The following is a 15310-nucleotide window of genomic DNA, read 5'->3' on the forward strand; positions in this document are numbered from 1 at the left end:
ACTGCGGTATATAAGAGAGGGTCTATATTTTTAACGTATTCGCGTTGTCGAGATCGTTTCGATTGTCTATAAAGACGTTAGCTGTGAAGTGGTTGCAAGACTTCTCTGTATCTTTACGTAGCCGCTTAGAAAGAATCAGGTTCAATCGGATTCAACACTAGAGCCCGAAGGGTTAGGCTACGGGATGGAGAACCAAAAACTGGTTATTTTCATTAAATATGATGGCTAGCCAAGCCGTACTAAAAATACAAACAACGCAGTGTCCAAAAGACCGGGCCAAGTGCCACAAGTGCCAGAGTTCTTGGTGAAACAATTTGCACAGTAATATAACGAGGAAGGCCAAATCATCAATATGCCGCTTTCGCAAATTGTCGGTAATTTGAGCGTGTGGGCCTCTTTTCCTGCCTTTGTCCTCTACTATTTGTTCTACAGTTCGTTCGAGTTCAACAATCCCGAAGGCCGCGTTAGCGACACGACGGTAAGGTGTGATCCTTCAGTTCTTTAGCCACTCTCTAAGAAATATGTCGGGATTTTTACCGAGAACGTCCAGACTTTTTGTCGGCATTTTTTTTTTACCGACAATTTAAATCGTGGAAAACAGTGCTAATCCGAATACTATTTTCGATTTACCGTTATTTTCCCAAAATTTTGGGGGCGTATCCACCCCCTTCGTTCTCAAGGTCCAGACGTCTGGTTTCACCCTTTACCCCTACTGTATTCTTGTATTTTCAAGGTCTGTCTGTCTAAATGTGTGCAGACGTCCTTCATCATCATGCAGTACTTTGTAATATTATTAACGTTTAAGACATTATTTTAATTGTTATTGACTAACATTAAGTTAAAAATTTTTATTTCTAATAATTTTTTTAATGCCTTCGTTTGTTTTTGAGCCGGTGGCATTTGGGGGATACGAACCATAGTTCCATACGTTTTTAGGACAGTAGTCTGATATTTTACCACTGTGCCACATTGACTGATTTATGAGCATTATAGAATGCAGTACATTGTGAGACATGTGTAGGGTGATATGATTCATAGAATTGAAAATCTTATATGTTGTAGCGGTAAAATCAGTGAAAAACCGACAAGTATATCGATAAAAATGTACCGAAATGTAATCTCGGAATTTTTTCCCGACATATTTCTTAGAGAGCATTTTTGCGATTCGGCTCTAAAAAGCAGTTTTGATTCACTCGTGCAAACGTTTATTATTTGACGTGCTCGAATTGCGGAAGGCTAATTTTGATTGTTACCTTTGCCTCCCGGAATGGCCATCAGGTTAATGCGATTAATAGGACTTAACTATCGGTCTTATGCGAAAGCCTGCTTCTACCTGCTAAACATGTTTTATGTCATTTCCTTGTTAGCTACAATCTCAGTCAGCCGAGAAGAGCTTTTGAAAGGATGCCTTTTTTGTTCGTATGTCGTGAAAAAACCTGTCTCTTAACCTCTCCTTATTGATGGCACGGCACGCTAAGCACAGCAGAGCCTAGAGGCAGTATAAAGTTTGCATTTTAGAAACATAGCTGACTGAAGTCGGCGTTACGTTCTTTCAACAGACATTTCTAAATGCTTACGATTTCATCGTCATCGGTGCTGGATCGTCTGGATCGGTTGTGGCCAACCGGCTAACTGAGATGTCCGATTCGAAAGTCTTGTTACTGGAAGCAGGTGGGGACGAAACAATTATCTCAGACATTCCAGGTGTAGTCCATCATCTCCAACGGACCAATATTGATTGGAGTTACAAGACAGTGCCACAAACAGGATCGTGTCTCGCATTTAAAGACAACAGGTCCGTTGAAAATCTAAAACTCGCTAACTCCATCGGTTTCATTGGATTTGCCAAATGAACAACATTTCAAACGTGCTGTTCGTTTTAGGTGCATATGGCCCCGTGGAAAAGTTTTGGGGGGCACTTCTGTCCTTAATTACATGGTGTACGCCAGAGGAAACAAACAAGACTACGACCAATGGGAAGCTGATGGCAATCCAGGGTGGTCCTATAAAGACGTCCTTCCTTATTTCATCAAATCTGAAGATAACAGGAACCCATATATTGCAGCTAACAAGGAATATCATGGAACAGGTGGCTATTTAACTGTAGAGGAACCGACGTACAAAACACCTTTGCTCGCTGCTTTCATTCAAGCTGGAGTAGAAATGGGCTACGAAAACGTGGACTGCAACGCAGCCCAACAGACAGGTGCAATTATCGAAACGGAAGCCATTGAATTGATGATCAAGTTTTTGCTGTTGAAGGTTTCATGGTGGCTCAGGCCACGGGTCGGAGAGGAACGCGATGTTCAACAGCCAAAGCGTTTCTGAGGCCTATTCGTAAGCGTCACAATCTTTACATATCGATGCGCTCTTTGGTTCATAAGATTATCATCGATTCATCAACGAAACAAGCTACAGCTGTTCGATTCGAGAAAGGAGGACAAATTTACGAAGTCAGGGCCAATAAAGAAATCATCGTTTCAGCGGGAACGGTCAACAGTCCTCAATTGTTAATGTTGAGCGGAATCGGCCCCAAAGATCATCTTAATTCACTGGGCATTCCTCTGATGGCAGACCTACCGGTGGGTGATAACCTGCAAGATCACATCGCCCTTGGAGGAATGGTTTTCACAATTAACAAGGTATAAGTAGTTAACCATCAACATTTTCCGATTATTTCTTTGCACTGGAAATTCTTTTTCGTTCCAGCCTTTTGGTGTAGTGGAAGCTCGTTATTACAGCCTATCCTCGTTACTAAATTATACTATGCATGGAACGGGTCCTCTAGCATCGTTGGGTGGGACCGAGGGTGTGGCCTGGGTTAAAACCAAATATGCACCACCGGGAGACTGGCCTGATATTCAATATCACTTTGTGTCCGCCACGCCAGCTTCTGAAAGTGGCCTGTTTTTCCGCTACAATACCAACATGAAGGATAACGTTTGGGATAATTATTACAAACCCATTATAAACACAGACATGTGGCAATTGATCCCCACTTTACTTCGTCCTAAATCACGGGGAACCATCCGACTGGCCTCTAACGATCCGTACGCTGTTCCTGTCATCGATCCTAAATACTTCAGCAACAATGAGGACCTTGATGTTCTTATCGAAGGAACGAAAATCGCTTTAGCTCTGGGTAAAACGGAAGCATTCCAATTGTTGGGCACGAAATTTTACGATAAAATCTTCCCGGGATGTGAGTCTCACACTCCATGGACGGATGCTTATTGGGGCTGTTTCATCCGTCACTATTCATCTGCCATTTACCATATGACTGGCACGTGTAAAATGGGCCCTTCGACGGATGCAACGGCTGTCGTCGATCCGCAGTTGAGAGTCCACGGAATAAAAGGTCTGCGGGTTGTTGATTGCTCCATCATGCCTAACGTCGTATCAGGCAACACGAACGTGCCAGCGGTAATTCCGCAATCATACCTGCATTAATGCTAATGAATTAAGAATAATTTTGTTTTGTTTTACACAGATCATGATTGGCGAGAAAGCTTCGGACATGATTAAAGCGAAATGGCTGAGACGCAAGACAGACGAAGAATTACTCCGCAATTCGAATGCAATAGATGTTGATCGTGAAGAAATGTAGAACATGAATTCAACTCACGAAACCATTCTCAAGATGTTGGCTGTAATGTTCATGAATTTATCTATTGTTTCTGCATTATCTTTGATCCTGCTGTTTTTATGATCCCTCTTTTATGAAAATGTTCATGCTCAGAAATAAAACAAAAACTTGAATCTATTCGTTTTAGCCTTCGAAAGGTTTTTTACTTCGTGAACTGTCCAAGTGTTAAGAACTCTTCAATCAGTGTTTCAAATTACTATAGGTCTGCAAACTGAACTAGTGGTCAAGGCTGTTGACGTTTGCAAATCCAATCCAACTTAATCAAATAATTCGATAGCTAATGAACTGGATCGTATCGTGGATGTTACAAGGTTTTTCGCATGATACAAGGTCGTCGACACATCAAGGCTGTTGAGGACGTCATCAATTGGATCCAGTAGCTATACACGTTTTAGAGTCCCTTGTAATGAGCATATTGGATATCATTTTTCCCGCTCACATGTAGAAACTGATAGTTAAACATCCTGTTAGGGCTCGACATCCAGATTGCAGCATCAATCAGCGTAAACAAAACGAGAAATTGGGGGCGATCGGTCACAAGTTGAAAAAGCTCAAGGCAACTTTGCCAACTTTTTTCAGTTTGCAAAGTTGAAAGACTTCACCTTTTGCCTCCAGTAAGTGGCCCAATCTCAACCTTCATCGATTTTTCGGCGTTTGAATGACGAAAATAAATGCACATACAATTTGAAAGGTTATGGCTAATAAATGGACTAGCTTTCTTTCTTGGCATTTCGTTGGAACAGCAAGTCCTGTGACCGCTGAATTGAGTGTGACGTCAAACATTCGTATTGGCGTAAGAATTGTTCAAACTAGTGAACCACACACACAAATGCTGTCAATGCAGATAACCCCTTTGCTCTTTGGCAGCATTTTTTTAAACATGTCCGTGCGTTGATCTCGTACAACCGCAATGTTCTGTATGTCTTCACGTTTTGTCCATCTTGATAGTGATGGTGCACCGTAGAAGAGGGAAAGCCGAGTCATGGTCACGCTCTTTCACGAGATTTCGCACCCAGCAACACGACACACACTATAGTAATCATTTAGCACTACCAACCATGAGTATATAAACTAAACGATGAGCTTACTGCAATCGTGAGTCTGTCGCCAAATACTAGTTGAGCAAGAATGTTGTTCGAAGCCGTTTCACTCGCCGTCTTGGTCTTGTTGATCATCAAGGCGTCAAAGCGACCACGCAATTTCCCACCTGGTAAAATTTTTAAATCATTTTCGCGTTGCTTTTAAATAAATTTTGATTCAACAACAGGACCGAGAGGCGTACCCATCCTTGGTTACCTTCCTTTCTTGTCCAATGGTGAACCGGTGTACCGAACGATGAAGAAACTTGCAAAGACTTACGGACCTGTTGCTGGTTTTTACGTGGGACCCAATCAGCCTTTTATTTCTGTAGTCGGTCCGCAAGCTGTCAAAGAAGCCTTGCATAACGACGATTTGAACGGCAGACCCTCCAACTCGGTTATTCTCGCCAGAACGTTCGGCGAGAAATTAGGTTTGTCGATGTTTTCGAAGCTCGATTACGTTTTTACTAATTGAGAATGTGTTCCAGGTGTGGCATTCACCGATGGGGAATTCTGGCGTGAACAGCGACGGTTCACTATGCGTCAGCTGAGAGAAATGGGTTTCGGCAAGAGCTCCATCGAATATCAAACGATGGAGGAGATCCGAGATCTGATTGACGAGATCAGAAACCAAGGGAAATCAAATGAAGATTACATTGTTGATTTTAAGGGCATCTTTGTCGTTTCGGTTGTCAACATTTTGTGGGCAATCGTCGGAGGAGAGAGGTTCCAGCGCAGCGATGCTAAATTCAAACGTTTGCTCGAAGACATCGACTTGTTTTTTCGAGTTGGTAATCCCGTCCGGGCTAACGTCCCCGTTCCAGTATTCCTATTGCAAATGTTTCCTCGTCTAAGAAGCTATTTTGGAGTGGAATCGGACATGTTCGAGCCTCTACAAACATTTATTAAAGTCAGTCGTATTTAACTCTAGTATAATGATTGGAAATTAAATTCGAAATGTTGCAGGAGACGGTGGAGCAACATGAAAGAAGCAGATCTGTAGAAGCTGATATTCCTCGTGATTTTATTGACGCCTACCTCGACGAAGTGAAGCAACAAGCTGTCAAGAATTCTTCTACAACTTTCACCTGTGAGTTTGGGTTATCTAAAAAAAAGATTTTTTTTTAAATGTGGAGTATATACATTTGTTAAAATCTTAAGATAAACAACTGGTGGCCACCGTTCAAGATCTGATTACCGGTGGATCTGAGACCACAACGAACGCGATTGGTCTGTCTTAACTATAAAGAAAATTATCTTTATTTAACTGACGAATTTGTGATGCTTAGGATTTACGTTACTCTATCTAATCCATTATCCGGAAGTGCAACGCAAAATGCAGGAGGAGCTGGATCAAGTGTGTGGCACTGCTCTGCCATCTTTGGGTCTCCGATCTAGGTATCATCAATGCCCATCGGGTTTTTAAAATAAATCGAAACGTATACATCTATTTTGATACCCAGTTTACCTTATACTGATGCTGTCCTCATGGAAGTTCAACGAATGAACACCATTGCTCCGGTGACTGCTCCCTCACCGCGCCATGAAAGACACGCAACTTTTAGGCTACACCATACCCAAAGTAAGTACAATAACGTTGAAACAAAAACAAAAGAGAGAGGGTAAATGAGAAAAATGATGTGATGAAATTGTTTCAACAAAAGGGGAGCATTTTATCAATCAACATTGATTCGGTCCTTAACGATGCTGGCACTTGGAAAGATCCTCATTGCTTCCGTCCAGAACGTCATTTGAATGTTGACATGACGAAGATTGTGAAGAATGAAAACCACATTCCCTTTGGCGTCGGTATGTCTCCATTTTTTCAATCGTGGTAACATTTGAATTTAAGGAATTTTCAAAACTTTTCCACGCAGGAAAGCGAATGTGTTTAGGAGAGCCGTTGACGAGAAATAGTTACTTTCTGTTCACGTCATCGTTGGTGAAGACGTTTGAATTCAGCGCTGTTCCAGGACAACCATTACCGACACTGGAACCCGTAGTAGGTTTCACATCTGCCTATGATGGATTTAAAGCCGTTGCCAAACCTCGAACAATAACACAAGCTCTTTAACCTGTTTTGGCCCCCGCACGACCAGAATCCAAAGAATCCCACGTGAAATTCTATTTTATTTGATTCATCCAGCGAAAATAATAATTTGATCAAGGGCAGCAGATGATGATAAAGCTGTCAAATTAAACTGGTTTCTCTATACGACCAGGAAACAAATGCTGGTGAAACATTGACACTCCCAACTTTAATTTTTTCCCCCTCTATTTTTACTTCCCTCTGTTGCTATAATCATCGAAAACCTGTTTCTATAAAGATTTTAATTACTCTTTCTTTTCGGCCCGCTTATTACTCATTCTCGGAACAAATTTGTCTATTATTCACGTGGGAGAAAAAGCAAAACAAGAGTAGTTTCTCTACATATAGTACACATGCTAATTATATTCCTCTTTGTTTCTTGTAACGTACAGCATGAGCTACCGCCATGTAATATATATATATATTCTACCACGAAGCTCCAAATTCTCACAAACACATTTTTCCAACATTTTAAAATGATAATTAGTGTATTGTTCTAGAAACTAGAGATAGAAATTTCAGTTGTGCTTAAAGCTGATTGGAATGCTCTTGAATAATCAATAGAAAGAGATGATCAATAATGAATTAAAGCTTAGATTTCTGTTAGATGTTTGTTGAGTTAGCATTAGATAGAATTTTCATGGATAAGATGGACGTAGTCTAAGAGGGGAATATAGGAAGGTATTTTGTTTCTTCATTTTTTTTTTCTTAACCTGAACGCAACCAGTATGGCAAATAAGGGGCCTCAGTGTTATGAGAAGAAGCTTCGTAAGCCGGAGCCCCGTAACTGGAAGGGACTGCATGGGGAGCCGAGTAGACCGGAGCTGCATGAACTGGAGCAACGTAGGCCGGAGCAGTGTAAACCTGGGCAACGTGAGAGACACCCGTGTGGCCGGAGTTCAGTTTCTTATATTTGATATCTTCATCGTCATCGCGGTCCTTTTCATCATCGTCGTCATCACCTAGTCGGCCATGCTATCAATGCCAAAATAGAAAATCAGAGTTTCAATTAAATCAAGTGTTAGGGCACATGCATTTAAACAAGAATTACGTATTCATCCGATTCCGTGTGCGTAGTTAGGACGTAACCTGCTGATGTACCGTACGATGCTGTCGCTTCAGCGAAATGGATAGCCAATAAAATTGGAACTAAAAGTATTATTACGGTGTTTGCTTTCATGATGACCAGCTGGGGTAGTATACGGGCTGTAACAGTTAAACAACTGATGCATTTTCGATACTGACTCGCCCCGTTTTATAGTGAATTTTCAGTAAAGAAAAGTAGTTGACAAATGAATAATTTCAGAGAAAGTTATTGAGCAAGTGTTACATGTTGCTAAAGTAGAGCGAGAAACTGGTGCAAAAAAAAACGCAGTCTAACTAGGAATCATTGTCATAGGTGTGCGATAAAATTGTTCTGCGTTTTGATGAGTTTACGAAATCCTATGAAATCACGACATGTCCTTAACATCAACGACTAAAAACAAGAATTTAAAAGAGAAATAGGGGAATTTCTTCATCTTGCAATTTTGCCGATATCATATGCAACAACAACAAAAAAAAGGAAAACTAAAAAGAAAACCCCCGAAATGTCGTCGCTTTTTAACTAGTCTAAACCAACTGAATGCGCCTTCAGTTGGTATTGTTCCTATTTAGCTTTCATGTTTTTAGATAGCAACTTTCTTTTCTCGGTTGGGTCAACTAACACCTGAACAAAAGTGTTATCATCTATCTAAAAACAAGATTGGTACGAAATTCTTGAACAGCATTTGAGTCCATATGGTGATCTGAATCGTGACCCGAAAGAGTAACGTATTCCTCTGAATCTTGTTTCGTGTGGGTGATTCACCGAGCCAACCACGAATGAGTTTTTTTACACCAGCCCATGGAAAATCAATTCAGTGTCAAAATGATCGCTCTGTGTGGATATTTAATAAAGTGTGTTTTATATGAGTTAGCTGGACGTGATGTTCTAAAAATAATTGAATTTTTTTAATTTTTCGTATGCAAATAGCGAACGAGTCTGAACTTGTCTGGACAAATCGTTCCCACAAGAAGCAGAACTTTGAATGTATCATTTTCGAAATTCTTAATAGTAAATGAAAACCTCTTGAATAACTGTATCTATAGTTGATTTATTTATTTATTATATTCAATTGCTACATTTAATAAATAGTCATTTGTTTTCATCATCGACCTAGCAAACAGTTTACTAGTTAGTAGGCGGCAACATCGTTCCCAATAGAGTTCTCTGCATATCCAGACCGCATCCAGTACGGCAATACTGTGGGGGTTCTATAGACAGGAACATCGAGCGTAGGAGCGGTGTAGGTAGGAGGTGAGTAAACCGGTGGAGTGTAGGTAGCAGCCACATGCTGTGGCTCATTATAAACGGGAGCAGAATAAGCAACAGTAGTGTAGGAAAGTGTGTCATCCCCGGAATTCGTGTCGATGTGAACAGGATACGAAGTCGTTACGTATTCCGCCTCTTTGTACGTCGGATATTCGATTCCGACATGGGCATTTTTCTTTTCATCGCCTTTGTCGTTCTTACCGTAAATTGACTAGAAATGCAACAGAAAGATTTAATTCAAATTGATTTAAGTAACGTGGAATAAAACTCACCTTCTCTTCCGAATTCGAGTAAGCGGCTGTAGCGCTGGTCGAACCGTAAGAAATCTTAGCCGGATACGTGGCTTCGTGTGACTCCTGTTCGTCGGAATCCACTTCCGAGTAGGATACTGCAGAATAAGGGGATGACTGACTGTAAGTTGCAGACGTGTTAACAAATAGCGCAGCCATCAGAACCGAAACTATCACTGCGCTTTTGATTTCCATGGTATAGCAGATGGATGGTTAGCTGGCTGATGCTGTCGTACGAATGATTGTTTTAAAACGGCTTTTAGACGACTTTATAGCAAAGTTCAACCTGAGATAACAAGCTGTCGCGTTGTTACCCTGTTGATGAGGCGTGGGCTGCTTGCGTGATAGATCTGAGCGAAAGTTATTGGAGAACGGGGGGTTAACATGGTGAATGTTTATAGAGAAGGACAAATCCCAACGAATGGAAGTGGGGCTACATTCACGTAGGAGTGCGATTATTTTTGAAACAAGAACTCGCGTCTTGTCCTTAACATGAATGTGTTTCAATACGAATCGTGACGTACGTTTGTTGCATATTCGGGGGAGATCCGACACCCACAGCGTCAAATCAAAAATGTATGTTGTGTCGGTAACTTTTGCGTTCGTGCTCGCGTTGATGGACAGTTAAAAGCAAAATATAGATTCAGAAAAAAAAAGGTATATTGAGGCTTTCGCCACATTGTTTTGTCATTAATTGAAGGCAAAAAGGAGTGGTGCGATTACTGACACGTGAATATAGTTTTGTAGCTCAACGTGATTAGTTTTTTTGTTACCTTGAAGCTTATCTTTTTGTAAGGCTTTAATAGTTTTGCAGAATGCACTTTGGAACTCGGGCTGCGTAAGACATATGAAAGAATGTAATTATTTAGATATGGCTTACATCTACTATGTTAAGGACAAATTGTAAAACAATGTTGTTTTTACGAGACAAATGGGCCAAATGACCCCCAAGTACTTTTCATCGTCTACTTCAAATCGGGAATCAATGAACAGTACGTGCTTTTACATTCATTCTAATAACCCCGTTACCCAATTACTCCCCCCCCCCAAAAAAAAAAAAACATAAAAAAAAAACGGCCTTCTACGGGTTTGTTATCTGAATAAAATTGTGCTATAAAATCGTCGAACAATAATAAAAAAAACATCAGTATTACAGCTGCTTCAACCAACTCCACTATTCTTTCAACATGAAGGTATAAACTGTGAATTTGTATAATTTCCAAGTGCAACACACATTTCTTATTGGATATCTTTCGATACAACCTAGTTGCTAACGGTTTTCAAAATTTACAGTTCATCATTTTTGCTGCTCTTTTCGCTGTCACAGCTGCGGCTTATATCAAGACACCCGTTTCTTCCGAAGAAACTGCATCCGCCGAAATCGCTTCTTCGGAAACGAATCAATACCAAGCGACTTACTCGGCAACTGGATACTCTACAACTGTCTGTTTTGGCTATTAATTTAAAAGAATCCAAATATCATCTACTTTTATTTTTATTTTGGTACATTTTTCAGCCTGACACAACATCTGAGCAAGACAATGAAGATGATGCCAACGTAAGCAGCGATGACGATAATAATCAAATCGATCGTACGTCCTACGGTACTCCTTCCATTCCGGTTTACAAACCCATCACCTACCCTAAATACTAATTTATCTTTGTACCATGTTAATTTAATATGACAGTTAAATAAAAATAAAACTAGCAATTTAGGCGGTGGCAAGTACGTCAATGACTTTTATAGATTTGGGGGGGGGGCGCTTTTGCAACAGGTGGTCTACCTGTCTTGTCTGGTCTACCTGTGGAGTTTAGGATTCCGTGACCTTCTCAGAAAGAAAGGTTGGCAAATGGAAAAATTTAAAAGAAAGGAATGGGTAAGCAAAAGGTCTTTTGCTAAAACTAATAAAAATGCAACGTAATTCAGTTGAAATCGAGAGGGGCGTTGCACCGCAACTGTCCGTTATTTTCTTTCAAAAGCTTGAAGAACGTTGCAGTTGACCAGACACTTGTTTTTGAACCGTCAATCGCTTGAACGTGACTGTGTTAAACGTGAGGTGCATGTCTAATGTAAATGACGGCTTGCTGGTGCATGAATTAGGCCAACACATGCACTGGTAAGACAACAATTTAGTTCAATATCCCCTGGCAAAGTGAACTGAAAATGGGAGCACAATGATCCAAAGTCGCTGACAGTAATTAAGTTTAGAGTATTAAACAACTTATGTCTTCGTTTTATTATTATTATTCATTCCCCTGTGAAAAATTGAAGAGGTAAACGTGGTTGAAAATTGGCAGCCCATCAAACCTCAATTGTCTTTCGTATAGCTCAATTTGCATAAATAACAATATATTCTTTTCAATTTACCTTTGAATAAATTAAAGCGTCCTGCAAAATTGAATTCCTTTCCCCTACTTAAAACCGGTTTTCCAAGGTTGAGTTTGCTTTTTTTTTTTTGTTATTCCTTTTTTTTTTTTTTTTATCTCTCCTATCCCCTTATTGTTGCCAGAATGTATCGGCTTATGCTAATTACTGTCTCGAATATATGGCATTAAGTAGTTTTCGACAGCCTGTTTGCACTGCAAAAGTGAAATATAAAAACTCGGTTCTGGGATAGTACAAGGTCAAAGATTTTAAGGGCTTGAAACAAAAAATTATGCATAAAAACGGCTAGTGAAATGTAGTTTGTAATCGGTTTTTCATGAATTCGTCAAAATATAACCAATGTGAAGAATCTTTTTTATGTTGTTAAGTGATCGTAGGTGTGTTATAATTGGAACGTAATGTTCTGAAAAAGTATGAAACTGGAATTAACTAGTTTTGTGTTATCTTCTGATAATCTGCCTGTATAGTGCAGCTGGCTAGACGCGATAGAACGATTGTTGATGGCATGTCAATTATTTCCAGCTTTTTTGTCCGTTGTCATGGCGATCTGATCCGGTTCAGTGAATTTATTTTGTCATATTAATAACTGATGAAGTCAAAATAACTTGTTACAAAACAGCAAAAGAGAGCTCTGCACCAGTTGGTTCTATCTTCAATAATCCTATATAAGCGACAGCATCTGTTTCACGACTTAGGTGAGAGTTATGTTCGAGAAGAGTAATACGTTCTACCGGAAGCAATACTGGATCTTATGTCATCTAGAAGCTTCGTGCTTGCAGGACGTATCAATCGATGTAAATAGGACAAGAACGAATGTATAAGCCATCATCAATTTCAAAGCTAACGTATCATTTCAACGAAATCAACTGGTAGTCAAGTAAAAATGTCAACATGAGACTACAGTTTCAAATCATTTCCCCCTCTACTTGATGAGTGGGTGTGGTAACGAGCTCATCACACAGCAAGGAAAATTACGCTTTACCTTTCGACGCAAATGTTTTAAATTCAAATAATTTTTCGTCTAAATTAATTCCTCTCTAAACTCATTAGGAATTATTGGAACAACTAGCAAACGGGTGTGTTTAAAACTGTTTTCTAATTCATGAACAATGTTTTAGCATTGATCTGGACGTGAGGCAAGGATATGTTTCTTCACGAAATCGTGTGTCAATACGGGACACGATCGTCTGTAGAGAGCCCGTTGCGACCTACCAAAACAGGTTGATTTGACATACTTCAACTAGCATCGGCAAATAATTCGACGTTTACGTGTGTTTGCGTGTGACAAAATAACTATACTCTACAACGAATAGTGGTAATAAAACTCGTACTTCTACCATTCATCCCGACGCGATTACTTTCGCTCGATTCGATTACAAAAAGCACGTTGTAATCTCCGATTAGATTTGGTATAAAATCGCTAGCAACTGAACTAGAGGCATCAGTCGTTCAACTGCTTTAACCAATTCACTATTCAATCAAAATGAAGGTAAATAATGGAACTGATACATTCCAAATCAGCTGTTCATTTGTGATTTACAATCCTCAAAAACTTTCGTGGTACCGAAGTAAACTAATTTTTTGTGATTTTCCCCATCAGGTTATCATTTTTGCTGCTCTACTAGCCGTCGCTGTAGCGGGTTATTCAAATTCCCCGGCTTATTCTCACCAATCTTCGTCTGAGATGGCCTCTTCCGAATTTTCGTACGGAATGCCAACTTATTTCGCATCAGAGAGACAAGACGTGAGTTCATTAAGATCTTATATTAAACGCATCGTCTTGTTTGTTTTGCTGTTTAATTGTAATATTTCATGATTATTTAGACCAATGCTGATGAGGAGGAGGACGATGACGATGAAGACGATGAAGAAGATGAAGATGCCAAGGAGAAAAGTGAAGATAGCGAATCAGACGCTCCAGCGGACAAGAATATAGGGTCTTCTGAGCAGAAGTCTTCTGACGTGAGTTTCATTATGAAGATCAAATGTGTTATGTATTCTAATATCTATTGCAATGTGATTAGACTGCCAGCTCTGATGCCCATAAAGGAGAAAAATCTGAGGATAACAACGATGCCAATGCCCAAACGGAAAGTGAAATCCAATATGCTAAGTACGAGGAGTCTGAATCCACAACTATCTCCTACTCCGCTCCAGCTTCCTCTGCTCCTTCTTACTCCGCTTCCTACTCTGCTCCGTCCTACTCTGCTCCGTCCTACTCTACTCCGTCCTACTCTGCTCCCCTACTCTGCTCCGGCCTACTCTACTCCGTCCTACTCTGCTCCGTCCTACTCTTCTCCGTCCTACTCTGCTCCGTCCTACTCTTCTCCGTCCTACTCTTCTCCGTCCTACTCTGCTCCGTCCTACTCTGCTCCATCCTACTCTGCTCCAGCCTACTCTGCTCCAGCCTATTCTACTCCAAATTACTCAGCTCGTTCCTACTCTGCCCCATCCTTCTCTGCTCCAGCCTACTCCGCTCCGGCTTATAGAGAGCCTGAATACGTGTCTACCTCCTATTTTGACTCGGTTTATACTGCTCCAGTCTACGGTAATAGAATTAACAGTCTTAGCGGCCAAAGAACTAAGGCTCCTAACTCCTACGAAGCCCCAATGACTGTTGTACCTTATTGGCTTCGCCCAAAGAACTAATGATTTAAACAACAACCACAAATATTTTTTTCAAAACTTGTAAAATGTATAAATACTGTTTTTCATTAATGCTGTATTTTGCAAAGAGATTATGCAATAAATATCGTCATTAATCCTTATACCAAAGGAGGGAACATTAATATTATGGTAATCAGTCTAGACATGCAAAGAAAACTTTCTACAAAAGCTAGAGAGTTTGACAACCGTGACACATTTGATATTTACGTCAGATTGGGCGGCCACAACGAAATGAAATCTGTTTACTTTTTGCCTCAACCCTATTTGTCATTTGGAGCTTCTGTAATCGCGGTTACATTTACGTTACACAAACTGATCAAGATTAAAAAGATGTCATTTTCCTTGTTAATAGTAAAAACGGGATAATAGTAAAATTTGAAGCTTTTCGAATCAACTCAGTTGGAGCAAGTGAAGGAGCAAGTAAGCGCGGGTTGGGGAAGAACTTAGTTATGATGCTTGTATTCTCCCGAATGTCTTAAGTTTTAATGATTACTTTCCCCATTTGAACCGCTCTGTCACGATATGCTAAAAAACCAAATACAAGATCGTCGTAATTAACACAAAGTGTTTTCATTTAATCTCAAATTATATGGGATTGTCACGTTTAAGCTTCATCGTTGTTGGGAAGGGGCCTTATACGAAATACGACCATTCAATTCAAACTAGTTTTCGTTTTTACTGAGGAAAACTTGTTAGATTGAATGTTGAAAATAGTTCAAGCAGTACGTTAAAGTTTGAGTGATGTTGATACTGGTAGTACCGGCGTGTAAACCCGGCTAAGAATATGAAAATTAAACCGC

The 15310-nt window shown here is 40.1% G+C and overlaps 5 protein-coding genes across 5 annotated transcripts; 3 read left to right on the plus strand and 2 right to left on the minus strand.

The window, feature by feature from the left end:
- The first annotated feature begins 245 nt into the window (after nt 1-245).
- Nucleotides 246-3763, plus strand: LOC116932047 (glucose dehydrogenase [FAD, quinone]-like). Its single transcript, XM_045180607.1, has 6 exons — nt 246-478; nt 1560-1795; nt 1884-2206; nt 2263-2642; nt 2710-3423; nt 3491-3763. Exons 1-6 carry the CDS (start codon nt 353-355, stop codon nt 3605-3607), a joined length of 1896 nt encoding a protein of 631 aa, XP_045036542.1. The 5' UTR covers nt 246-352; the 3' UTR covers nt 3608-3763.
- Nucleotides 3764-4698: 935 nt separating this feature from the next.
- Nucleotides 4699-7250, plus strand: LOC116932049 (methyl farnesoate epoxidase). Its single transcript, XM_032939763.2, is given in 10 exon segments — nt 4699-4856; nt 4914-5156; nt 5214-5635; nt 5692-5815; nt 5887-5955; nt 6015-6123; nt 6189-6255; nt 6257-6307; nt 6390-6534; nt 6603-7250. Coding segments are annotated over 10 exon segments (1509 nt in total). The 5' UTR covers nt 4699-4774; the 3' UTR covers nt 6800-7250.
- A 33-nt stretch (nt 7251-7283) lies between these two features.
- Nucleotides 7284-8038, minus strand: LOC116932070. Its single transcript, XM_032939790.2, has 2 exons — nt 7866-8038; nt 7284-7789 (listed from the first exon to the last, which is right to left on the minus strand). Exons 1-2 carry the CDS (start codon nt 7992-7994, stop codon nt 7523-7525), a joined length of 396 nt encoding a protein of 131 aa, XP_032795681.2. The 5' UTR covers nt 7995-8038; the 3' UTR covers nt 7284-7522.
- An 891-nt stretch (nt 8039-8929) lies between these two features.
- Nucleotides 8930-9787, minus strand: LOC116932069 (proline-rich protein 3). Its single transcript, XM_032939789.2, has 2 exons — nt 9440-9787; nt 8930-9378 (listed from the first exon to the last, which is right to left on the minus strand). The coding sequence occupies exons 1-2, from the start codon at nt 9650-9652 to the stop codon at nt 9031-9033; spliced, it is 561 nt and encodes a 186-aa protein (XP_032795680.2). The 5' UTR covers nt 9653-9787; the 3' UTR covers nt 8930-9030.
- Nucleotides 9788-13176: 3389 nt separating this feature from the next.
- Nucleotides 13177-14470, plus strand: LOC116934814 (putative protein TPRXL). Its single transcript, XM_032942266.2, has 4 exons — nt 13177-13332; nt 13444-13587; nt 13668-13805; nt 13868-14470. The coding sequence occupies exons 1-4, from the start codon at nt 13327-13329 to the stop codon at nt 14330-14332; spliced, it is 753 nt and encodes a 250-aa protein (XP_032798157.2). The 5' UTR covers nt 13177-13326; the 3' UTR covers nt 14333-14470.
- The last annotated feature ends 840 nt before the right edge of the window (nt 14471-15310 follow it).

This window comes from Daphnia magna, linkage group LG10, assembly GCF_020631705.1.
Source record: "Daphnia magna isolate NIES linkage group LG10, ASM2063170v1.1, whole genome shotgun sequence".
NCBI classification, from domain to species: domain Eukaryota; kingdom Metazoa; phylum Arthropoda; class Branchiopoda; order Diplostraca; family Daphniidae; genus Daphnia; species Daphnia magna.